This window comes from Lagenorhynchus albirostris, chromosome 2 (assembly GCF_949774975.1).
Source record: "Lagenorhynchus albirostris chromosome 2, mLagAlb1.1, whole genome shotgun sequence".
In the NCBI taxonomy this organism is placed as follows: Eukaryota; Metazoa; Chordata; class Mammalia; order Artiodactyla; family Delphinidae; genus Lagenorhynchus; species Lagenorhynchus albirostris.
In genome coordinates this window covers 133,329-146,605 of record NC_083096.1, presented here as the reverse complement: position 1 = coordinate 146,605, position 13,277 = coordinate 133,329, and the positions used below count along the sequence as shown (strand labels likewise).

At 50.0% G+C, this 13,277-nt stretch overlaps 1 protein-coding gene across 5 annotated transcripts; it reads right to left on the bottom strand.

The window, feature by feature from the left end:
- Positions 1–13,277, bottom strand: ADIPOR1 (adiponectin receptor 1). 5 transcript variants are annotated; one of them, XM_060125753.1, is made up of 9 exons: positions 13,141–13,258; positions 8,120–8,269; positions 7,294–7,529; positions 5,522–5,638; positions 4,327–4,498; positions 3,695–3,881; positions 2,541–2,728; positions 1,192–1,385; positions 1–845 (listed from the first exon to the last, which is right to left on the bottom strand). In XM_060125753.1, the coding sequence occupies exons 3-9, from the start codon at positions 7,432–7,434 to the stop codon at positions 717–719; spliced, it is 1,128 nt and encodes a 375-aa protein (XP_059981736.1). In that variant the 5' UTR covers positions 7,435–7,529; positions 8,120–8,269; positions 13,141–13,258; the 3' UTR covers positions 1–716. The 5 variants fall into 5 exon arrangements, with proteins under 5 accessions (XP_059981736.1, XP_059981727.1, XP_059981741.1 ...); XM_060125744.1 differs by lacking the exon at positions 8,120–8,269 and having other exon boundaries at positions 13,141–13,277; XM_060125758.1 differs by lacking the exons at positions 8,120–8,269; positions 13,141–13,258 and adding an exon at positions 12,690–12,908.

Sequence of the window (13,277 nt, the reverse complement as noted above, 5' to 3'; positions counted from 1 at the left end):
TCTTTGAATGCCAAGTGTCTTCTGTACTCTTTTATTATCATCATAGTCTTTGCATCAAGATACATAGCAATGATAGCAGGTTTCTTTTTAAAGCTTAGTATTAAATATTAAATATCTTTCCCCACTTTAATTTTACATTACTCTGCCAAGAAAACATTAAAACTCAAGTTATTTGAAGCCTGGACACACTTCCATGATTAGCCAGCTGTGTAAAAGTTGGTGGCTTTGCTCTTCCTGCTGTGTGAGCAAGTCCAGGCCCTAGAAAGATGGACGAGGTTGTAACTGTTTCTCAAAAGTGTGCTACAAAAACGGATGGCCTGTTATAAGCCAGGTTACAAAGTCAAGACAGGGGTGAGGGAGGGACAGTTTCTTCCAGAAACAGAATTTCTGAAGAGTCCCAGTCCATCATTTTTCCCCAGAACGGTTGGAGGAGGGGTAAACTCTCAACATGAGCTTCAAAGCCCCGTCTCTGTGAGGGGACAGTAGTCGCCTTACCGAGGGGCGTGCGGCCACGTCTGCCCATCCCCACTGCTCTCAGCGAGGGAATGGAGAGTTTATTGCCCGGTGAGTGTGAAGTGGGCTGAAGCTCGGTTGGTTCTGAATTCTCTAAGAGGTTTCTTCTAGAAACAAGACAACTCAGACTCTTCCTCTCACTTCAGCAAAGAAGTTATTTTAAAAGCACTTGGGAAGTTCCTGCTGTGCCCTTGCGGGGCGGCTCAGAGGAGGGAGTCGTCAGTACAGCCCCCTTCCAGGCCGTATCGGAACTCCTGAAGGTTGGAGACCCCGTAGAAGTGGACGAAGGCGGCTGCCACCACCAGGACGTGGAAGATCTGATGAGACTGGAACTGCAGGAACACAAGAGAGGGGCCTCAGGGTGACGGCACGGAAGGCTGGAGGCAGTGGAGAAGGCACTCGCCTCTCCTCGTTCCTCCCTAAAGTTTTTTACATCATAAAAGTGATAGATTTGTTGGAGAAAAAAAATTTTTAAGCCCTGTCAGGGATACGCCAAAATGTTACTATCGGTCACTCCCCTCCCCGCCATTCTCCCACCTACATGCATGGACATGCATGTAGGAACTCGTGTGCACCCCCAGACACTACCTGACCCATGTCTCTCACTGCCTCTGACTCCGAGCTCTACCTGTGGGCCGGTCTCACCACCACAGGCCCCACTGAAGTGTCGTTTCTTACCCATATGTCGAATTTTCCAGGGAAGAAGCGCTCAGGAATCCGCGCGGCATAAAGGCCGGCTCCGGTGATGTACATCACAGCCATGAGGAAGAACCAGCCCATCTGGCCCACCGTGGTGGCCTTGACAAAGCCCTCCGCGATTGTAAAGTGCATGGTGGGCACGACGCCGCTCAAGCCAAGCCCCAGGAACACCCCTGAACAAAGCAGACACAAGAGCGTCAGGCATGGAAACAGTACCGCTTGGAAGGCACTGCTGTCTCACTCTGATGAGCTACTTTCTGGTGAACAGTACATGTTTATTGGAAATTTAGCACAAGATGGAGAACACTCAGCAGACACTTCTTTAACATTCAGAATGGGAAGAAGGCTGTGTAGATGCTGATATAGCTATTTCCTCCTAAGGAGCGCCAAGAACAAACGTCTCACATTCTTCACTATCCGTGAAGCAGCCGAGGCGACCACGTAGGTCAGAACTTCCTGATGGCTGCCTTGGGTACAGAACCGACATGGTGAGGCCTCAGGTAGTTTGCCAGCCAGGGAGGAGCAAGACAGGTTTCCCATTAAGGTCAGGACCCTGACCTCCTGAGGAGACAGAGAGACCCAGACTGGAAGTCGTCAGTGGCCACTGGACACAAAGTAAGTAAACGGACGGACAGAATGGGTGCCGGCTCAACACCACGGCCATACACGCAACCGCAGGGCAGGGACTGCCTCTCCGTTTCTGCAGACGGCCTTGGTAAAGCATCAGTCTGGCACATGGTCGGCGCTTGATGAATACTTAATTATTTTAAATGACGGTTAAAACACAGCAGATGTTAAGTCTAAAGGGACCGAAGACTAGTGCTAATCGATGTGTTGCTGCGAGTAATAAAGCTTGAGTCTGGATGAGACAACAGGAAGATGTTTATGCTCACAGCCATCATGTTACTTGGTAACAGTGTTTATGCCCAAGGTATTTTACTTACAAAGCCAAGCCTTCCATTCCTTAGTAAAATAACTTTGGGTGGTTTAATTTTAGCCCCTTGGTTTGAGCTCAGCGACCCTCAGGTTACTAAAATGACTGCTTTGTACATTTTTTAACTTCCTCAAACCAAATATAAGAGCAGTCATTTCTATACTTGTAGCTCATTGACCAGGTTGGTAATTATCTGTCCTATTAACATTTTACTGAAATAGTATGAAACCTGGGGGAGAACTGAGCTTTGAAAATGCACGCTGTTTTGAAAGTTCTAAACACAGATCAGTTCTAAACACAGATCAGTTCTAAACACAGGTCAGGGCCCAGGGTTGACCCCCTTGGACTCAAGGTCCAAATACCTATGAGGTTTCCGCTCTGTCTTCCGACCCACCTGCTCTTGTCTGCCGGTGCTTAGGAGTGGCAAACCGGTCCCACTGGGCCACAATGATGGCAGAGATGCCCAGGACACAGACGCTGGAGAGGTAGATGAGCCGTGGCTGCGGGGAGCAGTAGAAGGAGTAATAGAGCCAGGGCACGAAGCTCCCCATGATGAGCAGGGCGATCCCTGAGTAGTCCAGCCTGAAAAAAGCCACAGAATGAGCGGAGCGGTGGGAGAAGTGAAGAGCTCCTAGGGCTTTCTGTTCTCCAGCGGCTCTCAGACGTGACCGCCCCCAGCCCCTCACTTCCCATACGATCTGTCCTATATCCTGAATCAAAACCCCATGAGGTCAAGCACTTCTATTTTGCAGTGGAAAAGTCTGAACTGTATCCCTTTCCCCTGGCTGTGAACAGCTACATCCCCCTCATGGATACTTAAATTCAGGAATTCCACCATATTCCAGCCAGTCTCCAGCTTCCACGCAGGAAGGGCTCTGAGTATTCCCCCGTTCGGATAGGTTGAGTTCTAAAAACAAAACCCTTAAATTGGGAGTATTATTAAGGTGTACTGTTCTGTTTTAGTCGACTTCTTAAAGATAAAAATGTATTCTTGTTACTGGTGTTACTGAGAAAAACAAAATAACTCACCATCACCTCCAAAACCACCACCACCAACAACAAAAAAAGCAAACAAACAGAACTCCAGGCTCAGAACTGGGGAATAAGGAGAGCCTTAGAGGATGGACATCTGGGGCTTCCAGCAATAGGCGGGCAGCAAAGATAAGCTTCACTGGACCGGTGGGTCGGAGCTCCAGCAGGACGGAGCACAGAAACTTTGCCACGCCCTGAACGGCTTGGGCCACCAGGAAGGTAGGACAGGACTGGGTACTCGGTCCGAGAGAGCAGCCCACTGGTACTCCAAGTTTCACAAAGGGCAGCACTGCACAGGGAGAAAATATACCCACAACTGGGCTCCATCTGTTAAGGAGGCTGCAGTGAAACTTCTCATGAAGGACTTAAAAGAAAAGTTTCCTGATCCTCTTATACCAGCAAAACAGAAAGCCCTTCCTCTGGCACATCAGGGAATCTTTAGGAGTTGCTGGAGTTTCCAGGACGCTGCCAGGACCTGGATCACAAGGTGTCCCTACCGACGTTCTTCTCACTCACTTGGAAAAGGTCCGAGAGACCTTCTCTGAGTGACAATAGACGGTGTGAAAGAGCCAGGAGAAGCTGAGGCAGAGCACCGCGCCCAGGAAGAACATCCCGAACACCACCTTCTCCTGAAGGGGGGCCATGAAGTACATGTTTGGTCTCAGCATGGTCAGGATTCCCAGAAAGAGAAACAGCACAAAACCTACAGGACGGAGAGAAAAGAGGCCTGAGGAAAAAGGGAACGTGTGATGATTTAAGCCAGCATTAAAGCTACAGGCTGAGCTGTGGGCACCGCAGTCGACAACTTCCGGAGAAAACGGCACCCGTCACACAAACCCAGACAGAAAGAGCATCCTCTGAAATGCTGGCGTTTTGTTTCTACCTCGGGGACTGTGAAGTGGGAGGAGCTGCCTGCACCGGGGATGGTTCTGACCACAGAAGACGTCATCTCCTCCGCTTCTAGCCCCCCCACCCCCGCCTTACAGACCAGCGACGAAGGGCCCAGCAAGCTCACTGGTAGTTTAAAGGCACGATGCCAGCTGTCAAACTGTCACAACAACGTTGCTTTTCTTTCCCATGGACAAAGGCTGTACAAGTGCTGGCGTTTAAGGAGACAGAAAGTCCAATCCTCCACCCATACCACTCACCAAGCAGGTGGGTCCAGATGTTGCCGGTCTCCGTGTGGATGCGGAAGATGCTCTGGAAGCAGGCGCGGAAGGAGGGCATGGGCGGCCTGTGGCCGTGCAACAGGTAGTCGTTGTCCTGCAGCCAGTCGGGGAGCACATCGTATGGGATGACCCTCCAGCGCCCCTCCCAGACCTGCAACCACACACTCTCTGAGCGGGGCCCCGAGGACGCGAGCCGCCCCAAGGACAAGGGGTGAAGGAGAGCGTCAGGCTGGCTCCAGAGGGGCCCAGGGAACGGTGGGGCCAGCCTGAGGCCAGAGAAGCCAAGACACAGCACGAGCGAGGTCGCCCCAGGACCGACGACTTGTGAATGGCTTTGTTCTGTGTCATGATAGTTCACCTGGATACGCTTAGGTAAGTAGATAAGTGTTTCTCAGTCTTTAAAGAGAATATGGCAGGACCTCCCTTCAGCTACTTGAGTTTTAAAATTCAGTAGATGTAGTGAATGAAAACAAGGAAATAGAAATTATATATATGGTTTTAAAAATATACATTTACCCCTCTGCCCTCTGCCCCCAGAGACTCTGGTGGCCGCCTGTCCATCCTTTCCCCCCTTTAGATACTACGTTCTCACTGGGTTGAGCCTATGACTTTTCAAAGCAGGGCTTCTTAACCTGGGACGTATGGACAATGGACTGTGTTGGAAATTTGGATGGAAAAAAATTTTTATTTTCAATCACTTCTAACTAAATTTAACATTTCCCCCAGTTGTAAGTGTGAGCAAGTCTAGTATTAGAATTTGTGACTCTGTCACCAATAGAAATCACAGATATTTTCATGCACTAGTTTTGCAGATATCAAAATATTATTTCTACTGATTACCACTTAGAAATGATAAATTCTAATAAAATACATTATAGCTTGTCATGCATAGCTAACGTATTAATAAAGGTGCCGTGTTACTATATCACATTCTAACATTTTGATGACTGCCAAAGGGACTAATAGCAAAAACAGGTAAGAACTCCTGTTTTAGAATATATTCTGAGCAACGTCAACACAGTAGGCAGTAAAAATTTAGCCAGATTCCCCTTGATTTACTTCACCGTAAAGGAAAGCAAGCCCACGCACAGGAGCGAAAGCTCTTCCCCCCAGGGCGTGCCCGCTAGGTGCGGGGAGCCCAGGTGAGCCTGCCCTCCCCGTTCCAGGACAGGACCTTGTACACAAACTCCTCCATCTTCTCCATGGCATGGTGGGCTTGCAGGGGCAGCGTCAGCACCCGCACCTCCTCCTCCTCTTCCTGAGGCACTGCGCGTGCCCGCTCTTCTTCGGCCTGCAGGAACGAAGGAAACACACACACACCCCAGGAGTTCCCTAGTCCAGAGTGAGCGATCCAGAGAAACCCCAACTCACTGCTCTCTGCCCAGCGTCTCTCCCACACACCGGCCTTGTGGCCTTTTCTCCTACGGCATGACAGTGCACGAGTTTACAACTCCGTAAATGCTGGAGCGAAAGCCCAACGCAGCACATGGGGGACAGACGGATGGAGACTGGCACCCGAGGCACACGGGACTAGCGCACCAGGCCTACATGCTCTGCAAGTCCCAAAAGCCCACCCTTATCGCTAACACAGTGGTTCTGAACTTGCCCCATTTTCCTGAATATTTCTCTCTTCCAGATCACTGAATGCTCAAAAGAATGAAAAAGACGGAGTTTCAGAGATTCCCCTAACAATTTAAATCTGTGCAGTTCTCTGTTCACTGGCTCTGGGGGTGCCACGGCGACTGAAATTCTGCATCCACAGCAGCTCCCAGGAGGAGCAGGGCCTCAGAACTGGTTCCGGAAAGAAGCTGCAGGCCCTCCTGAGCTGCACAGAAGCCTGACACACAGCGTGCAGTCCGACAGCCCTCGCCTCCCAAGGAGAGGCTCCGGGCCGTGTGCGGACAGCAGCTCCTCCTCCCAGCTGTTCTTTCCCCTGTGATGCTTCCTCTTAGATTTCGCGACACAGACTGATGCAGACCCGTCTCCCCCTCCGTAACGGAGTCCTTGGTTTCACTCAGGGTGGCAATGCTACTGCAACTTTGCTCAGGCAAAATGAAAAGACCACACCGATGTGCATGAAGCGCTGCCAGGTGCTTTCAGGAAGGGTGGGCCCTGCTCCCCCAGCCCCACCCCTCGGTGACACAGTAAGAATGAGATGGAAGAGCAGGACAGGTGCCTCCCGGGTGCAGCGTCCATACCAGCCTGTGGCGGCTACTTCCAAGACTCTCTCTCTATGAGAGAGACTTCCACCTTGTCAAAGGTACACGTTGGCTTTTTTTAAACATCTTTATTGGAGTATAACTGCTTTACACTGTTGTGTTAGCTTCTGCTGTATAACAAAGTGAATCAGCTAAACATATATATACATCCCCATATCTCCTCCCTCTTGCATCTCCCTCCCACCCTCCCTATCCCACCTCTTTAGGTGGTCACAAAGCACCGAGCTGATCTCCCTGTGCTATGCGGCTGCTTCCCACTAGCTATCTGTTTTACATTTGGTAGTGTATATATGTCCATGCCACTCTCTCACTTCGTCCCAGCTTCCCCTTCCCCCTCTCCGTGTCCTCAAGTCCATTCTCTACATCTGCGTCTTTATTCCTGTCCTGCCCCTAGGTTCTTCAGAACCATTTTTTTTAGGTTCTATATATATGTGTTAGCATACAGTATTTGTTTTTCTCTTTCTGGCTTACTTCACTCGCTACAGGGGTTTTTGTTTGTTCATTATACGAAGCCTAATCTTGCCTGACTGCTTCCTTGCTTCAACCACAGACAGGCACTGGCCACTTGCAGGATTTCAGGTCTTGTGCTAAGCACTGGGGTATAAGCAACCGCTTAGTGGGAAAAACAGATAAAAAGAGCTACACTACAGCGTGATGAGGACTGGGGTAGGGAGAGTCCCTTTGGGAGACCAACAGGGGAGAGGCGGGCCCTGGGGGGACAACTTACTTTGGTTGGGCTGGCGACGCCCCGCTTGCCCTGCTCCTCTAGCAGGGGGCCCAGCTCAGCCAGCTCCACTGTGTCCGCCTCCCTGTTCCCGGCAGGAGCCCCACTGCCCTGGGCCACCACAGGTCCTTTGTGAGAAGACATCTGGCTGGTACCTCAATGCTCTGCTGGCTTCAGCTTGGGGAAAGGGTGGGGTCTCTCAGCCCCAGGGGGCAGAGAGTTCCTTGTGATGGAAGACACTGAAAGCAAACACAAACACCAAACACAATACACAGGGACTAAGACACAGCCCCTGGACTCACAGCCCCGCCAGTCCTAGAGGCCAGTTAAGTGCTTTTGTTCTCCTCTTAACTATCACCCTTTACTTGGAACCTCACTAATCTTAAAGATAAGGCTGAAAACCTAGTTGCTTGCCTCCAAAGGATTTGTTTTTTGCACCAAACGGGTCACCACAGAAGAGCAGCTACCCACCCGCAAGTCCCTCCCACGCGCACGGAGCGGAGTTTAGCCCACCAGCCCCAGAGCTAGTCTGCCCTGCAAAGTCCTGGCCCTGAGACTCAGGAGGCAGACGAGGAGGCCGACACCTGCTGTGACCGCTGCGAGGCCCCCGGCTTAGACGTGAGCTAACTGCCGACTGAACTCGGTGGGCCTTACCTACAAATGCTGACACGTGTGCCTCGCACACAAAAGGAACTCGGCTGTGGGCTAGGTGCCCAGTGGTTAGTTTCTCTGCCAGGTCTACTACTTCTCTTATAGGATCACAGCCCGGGTTCGACACCTGGACAGCAAGCTTTCCACACAGCCGCCCCTCACAGCAGCAATAACTTGCCTGGATGCGGGAGGCTGAAGGCAGGAGGCAGCCCAGCCTTGCCCTCTGCCACCAAACAACCGGCTCAGCGAGTTGTCCCAGTAGCCATAGCTGATGACCTACGCCCCATTCAGACGAGTTTTTCAGAGACCTGAGACAGGCACATAGATCCTGTAAGGAAGTAGTCTTTAATCAGGTCCCAGGGAGATGAAGGCGTATGGAAAGGAGGGGAAAAGTGCCCCAAGATTTCCAGCCCCGCAACAAAGGCGTTTCCTGCTCGCAGCAGGAGGAGCCAGAATATCCACATTTTCTTGCACTGGGGTCACCTGAGCCCCGAAAAGCACAGGGCAGTGCAAAGAGAGCCAGGCAACACCTGCACTCGGGGCGAGCTGCATGACGGGGAGGAAACGGAAGCTCGGGCAACCCACACCTTTCCTATGGGCAGTCAGCACAGCCCTGCGCACCGTGTCCGTCCCCGGTGGCTGTTCACAGACATCCACCTTTGGCATCTTGTACCAGTTCTTTGTTTACCCAACAGTGATCTCAATTCCTTCTCAGGGATTATCATGCGATATATGCAGTCAGGTGAGGGCAATCGTCAAGTTTGAAAACAGTCATGCTACGCTCAACACACCAAGCACAGCTGAAAGCTACTGGCAGAGCTGGTTCAAGAGAACAGATGCCCATAACTCAGTGCACGCAGACCTGTCTTCGGTGTCAACACACAGGCAGTTCCTCTTCCTCCAAATGTGCAAGACTCTGACAAGAGAGACGCCAGCCCATAGTCATAGCCAACAACTGAGCCCAAGGAGAACAGGAAATTGGAGGCCTCTGAAACCTCAAGAGATAGGCAACCCACGTAAGCAGAAACATTGGGAAATCTTTCTCAATAAGCTGACCACAAAACATATTTCCTCAAAGTGAAGTACTACTGAATAAACAGCTTAAATAAGAAATAATTTATACTGGGGCAAAAACATAAATAGCTTTGGGCATCTTGGAGAAGTCCGAAAAGGGGAATATACTCAGCTATTCTAGAATACTGCTGCCAGTATTTGAGGGGTGGCCATTAAGGCTTAAGCCAGATATATAGATACAGATATTCTCGGGTTCTGGGATACAACACTACATGGATCACAAATTTATACATATCCCTGATTTTGGTCAGAACACGTATTTCAAAATGAATGAATGAATGAATGAGGCAGCATTCCAGGCAAGAAGCATACGACCTATTAGCTTCTGTTGCTAGCTAAGGGTTTATGGACTTGTGCTTGTAGGGCTTCCTCCTGTCCCTCTCCCCAGAGTAAGCCAACACATTCACTGAATACTTAACAAACGTATTTAGGGCCAGCACCCTAAGGCACTTTAAGGTACTGTGCAAAATACAAAGTTGAACAAGTTAAGTCATTGTCTTGGAAGAGCCTGTAATCAGATGGCATAAGGTAATCTGTGATATGTACAAAACCAGTGATACAACTGCACTGCTCCAGGAGGACAGTGGACGGAGAACCCCTAAACTAGGATGGCCACACACTAAGTTCAGTTACTTTGAGTGCTGTCATGTCACCACAGTGAGCAAAGTCCACTGTCCAGCTGGGTCTTCTAAACTGTAACAACACAGGGACAGGAAAGGGAGAGAGAGGGGTCGGAGGTGTGGCAAGAAAGAAAAGCCAATGATGAATGCTAGGACCTGAAAATATCACTTGACAGAGTGGGCCACTCACAAACAGCTGGGAATTACTGCAAGCAAGCGTTTCAGTTTCTACTATATACCACCAGCCTCCGCCCCTAAAGTGTTAAGACTGACTCTGGGAACCTCAGGAGAGCGGAAGGTACTTCAGCTTTCTACTAGCTTTCCTATCCTTACCTATTTTAGAGGAAACACATTTTCCCTCAAACTCGCCACACCCAATATAGCAATTATAATTGGGCCAGACTGCACTGAGTGCATTTTTGATGGGATTTCTTCAATTCACGCTGATAAATCTTTACCACTAAGCTTTCCAGCTGGATAACCCTATGACACTAGAGAATAAAGCTGTGGAGGCGGGGAGGCACTTGTGCTCCTATAACTAAGATCATCTGGTGCCAAACTAGGGAAAGGACTGATTCTTAACTGCCAGCATTTACTGGTGAGTTTATTTAGCTCACACTTTTGGAGACATTTATTTTGTGAACCAGTTCCCAAGTTTTCCAGGCTACAGCACACTCCTTCCCTGGAGTCAAAGGCACAAAACTTCTTCTAGGAGTTTTTAATCTGGGGTCTCTGGGCGCTCAGAGGTTCCATGGGTAAGCTCTATCTTAGGCCTACATGACTCACATTGTTCTAAAGCAAGGCTAGCCTAGCAGTAAAGACAAAGAACACAGCCATCTTCTCCTCTATCTGCTCTCTTTCTTAGGGAAGGTGCTTTCATAGCACTGCTGGGGGGTAAATGAGTCAAGGCAAAGACTTATGTTTGAAAACTATCAAATTGCAGTAAGGGAGCCTCAGCTTTCCTATTTGATCACAGTGTCACTGACTTAGAGTCTGCAGCGAAAAATCACAACGTAGCTTTCTTTGTAGCTCTTCTCCAGATAAAGCTATCCCAACAGAAGGGGTCTGTTTTTTTTTGATCCCAGAGACAGGTAAGCTTTTCAAATGCCATGACAAAAAGAAAAAAAGTAAAGTATACAGGAATATGAAGGCATTTCGTACCAGTCCTTGTTTTTAATACCTGGCTTTTAAGTAAATTACACATATATGGCCACTATAGTTACACATTATAGTGATAACTTTATACTGTGAAAGCCCCGATGAAACAAAAGCAAACTAGGTGCACGTCTAAAAGCCAATCACTTGGAATCAGTTTGCCTAGAGGGCACTTTCAAGGATCTCTTCAATCCAAGATAGCTAAAACTTTATGAACATTAATCACGTCCCCAACATTTCTGAGCGGGAAAAGGGAATCAACTTTGAGTTCAGTGAGAGGAACAAAGTCCAGTGGGTGCCATGAGGGACAAATGGACATTAAGGACAAAATGTAACAACTTTGATGAGTACCAGCACCAGAAAATACCCCACTAGTATTAATAAAGCTTCTGGATTTAAAGATGACTGTTTAGTTCACCAGCATGATCACAAGTAGATGGGACAGGAGACTGTAGCAAGCGTGTTAAAGACTTTCCGTGTGGCTTTATAGTAAAGGAGTCAAGGAGATTTCTTAGGGAAAAATAGAGAAAAAACTTTCGGGCCGAGAACGAAGTTCAAATGTCTTTTATCCATCTGCGAGTACTATTGATTATACACAACACACGTGGCACTGTCCGGCTACAGAGAAGGCAAAGAGACCAGTTAGTGGCTTCGCATGGCTGCTGGCCTCTATTTTAAGAGGAGGCAGTAACTTCTGTTTTCTACTAAAACCACTACAAGGCTAAATGCCATAAAGTGCTGGAGGAATTCAGAAGAAAAGCTCAATTTTAGTTGGAATAATCAGGAAAGGTATGGTGGAAGATTTTAAGAAAGGATCTTGATAAGTAAAGATGCGATCCAGGCATTCCAGAAGGGTAGTGCTATGAACCTAGGCAGGCTTGAAAGAACAAAGTCCCCAGGGCAGTGAATAATCCACCTTCCATAAGGAAGTCTTGGAAAGGTAAAATGAGGCCAGACTTAAGAAACTGGAGACAGCCTAAAAGCCCACCTACGGTGGTGCACTTTATCCATTAGCAATGGGGAGCCTACCGGGTTAAGGCTGCGCCCTTGTCTGAGTTTCCTTCCTAGTTGCAGGCAAGTGTTTGCTTACAATTTCTGTTTATCCCCTGGGGATCATGTAATTTCTTGGCCACTGAGCATGGAATGCTTTCTGATTCTACTCAGAAGTTAGGTATAGTTTTGTGGAGGTCTAACCCTAAGACGTTGCTCACAGGGAACAAGATTGATTCCCCAAGTATCAACCACTATAAGGTAACACAGAAGTTACTCCTGGGATAAAGAAACTTAGTGGCTGCAAATTGGGAACTATTACCCTGACGCTGCAACCTGTCTGACACCACCCTGCCTAAGTTCCTAGTACTGTATGGATGCTGAAAAACCTAAGGAACAACAGTTGCTCCATCACCGGTGCCACAACCCCTATTAAGAGAGAAAAGCTGGAGACAGATCCCAAGATCACTTCGTTTCAGAAAAGAACCAGCCATTATAGCGTTCGCTTGAGTTAAGTCAGTGGCCTATATAGTCCCTGCTGTGTTTTCTAGCCTTTCTTCTACATACTGGGGGGAAACTGGTTAATCCAGCTAAGTACTTAGTAAGCCTCCTGTTGCTCCTCTGACACCTGAAACTATGTAAATGAAATTCGCCTTGTCAGTTTCCCTTTCGCCAATGTAGCACCAGAAACCGAGGAGAAACATACCTATTTTCTTCAAACTCGAAGGCTTGACCAAAAATCTCAAACATAGGATGGCATCAATGAGAGATTTCTGAGGGAATGAAATTCCGTTTTTCCCTAACGTACTTTAGGTTTTGCTCACATTGCAGCTTTTGGGACTACCTTAAACAAAGGCAAATTGTCCACCAACGTCCCCTTCTCCCCCATCAAGGTGGGCGCACACTCACGGTCTAGGAACCTTGGAGCTCCTCAGGCCACCACAGGCGGGTACTCCCAGCCGAGAGGCGGTTCCGCGACCCAGGCCTGCAGCCCCTCCGCGCTGGCCTCGCGCGGCGTTGGGACCAGGCTCAGCTCCGGCCTGGCGGGCCCGAGTCGGAGCCCAAATCCGGACGTCTCACCCCGACGACTGGGAGGCACGGCAGCCACCGCCGCGGCTGTTGGCAGCGGGGGACGCGGCGCGCACGGGAGGGGCCACGAACGTGGACACCCGACGCGGAGTGGCCGGAGGCGCGGCCGGCTTCGGGCGGGGGTCTCGGGGCCCTCGGAGCCCTCGGGACGCCTGGGCAGGCCGGCTCCACGGCTGCCGCCTCAGGCCCACGCCGAGGCCCCCGGGGGTCCTCGCGCTCCGGTCGACCCCCGCCCTCCCACCCGCTCACCGCGGAGCCCCGGGAAACTTACGGCAGGCGGCGGGCTCTGCTCGGGGCCGCGGACCCCGCGCTACATCCCGCGGCGCTAGAGACGGCCTGTGGCCGAACGGCCCGAATCTTCTGCGCCCTCCCCGCGCCGGAAGGGGCGCGCAACCGCACGGCGTCACC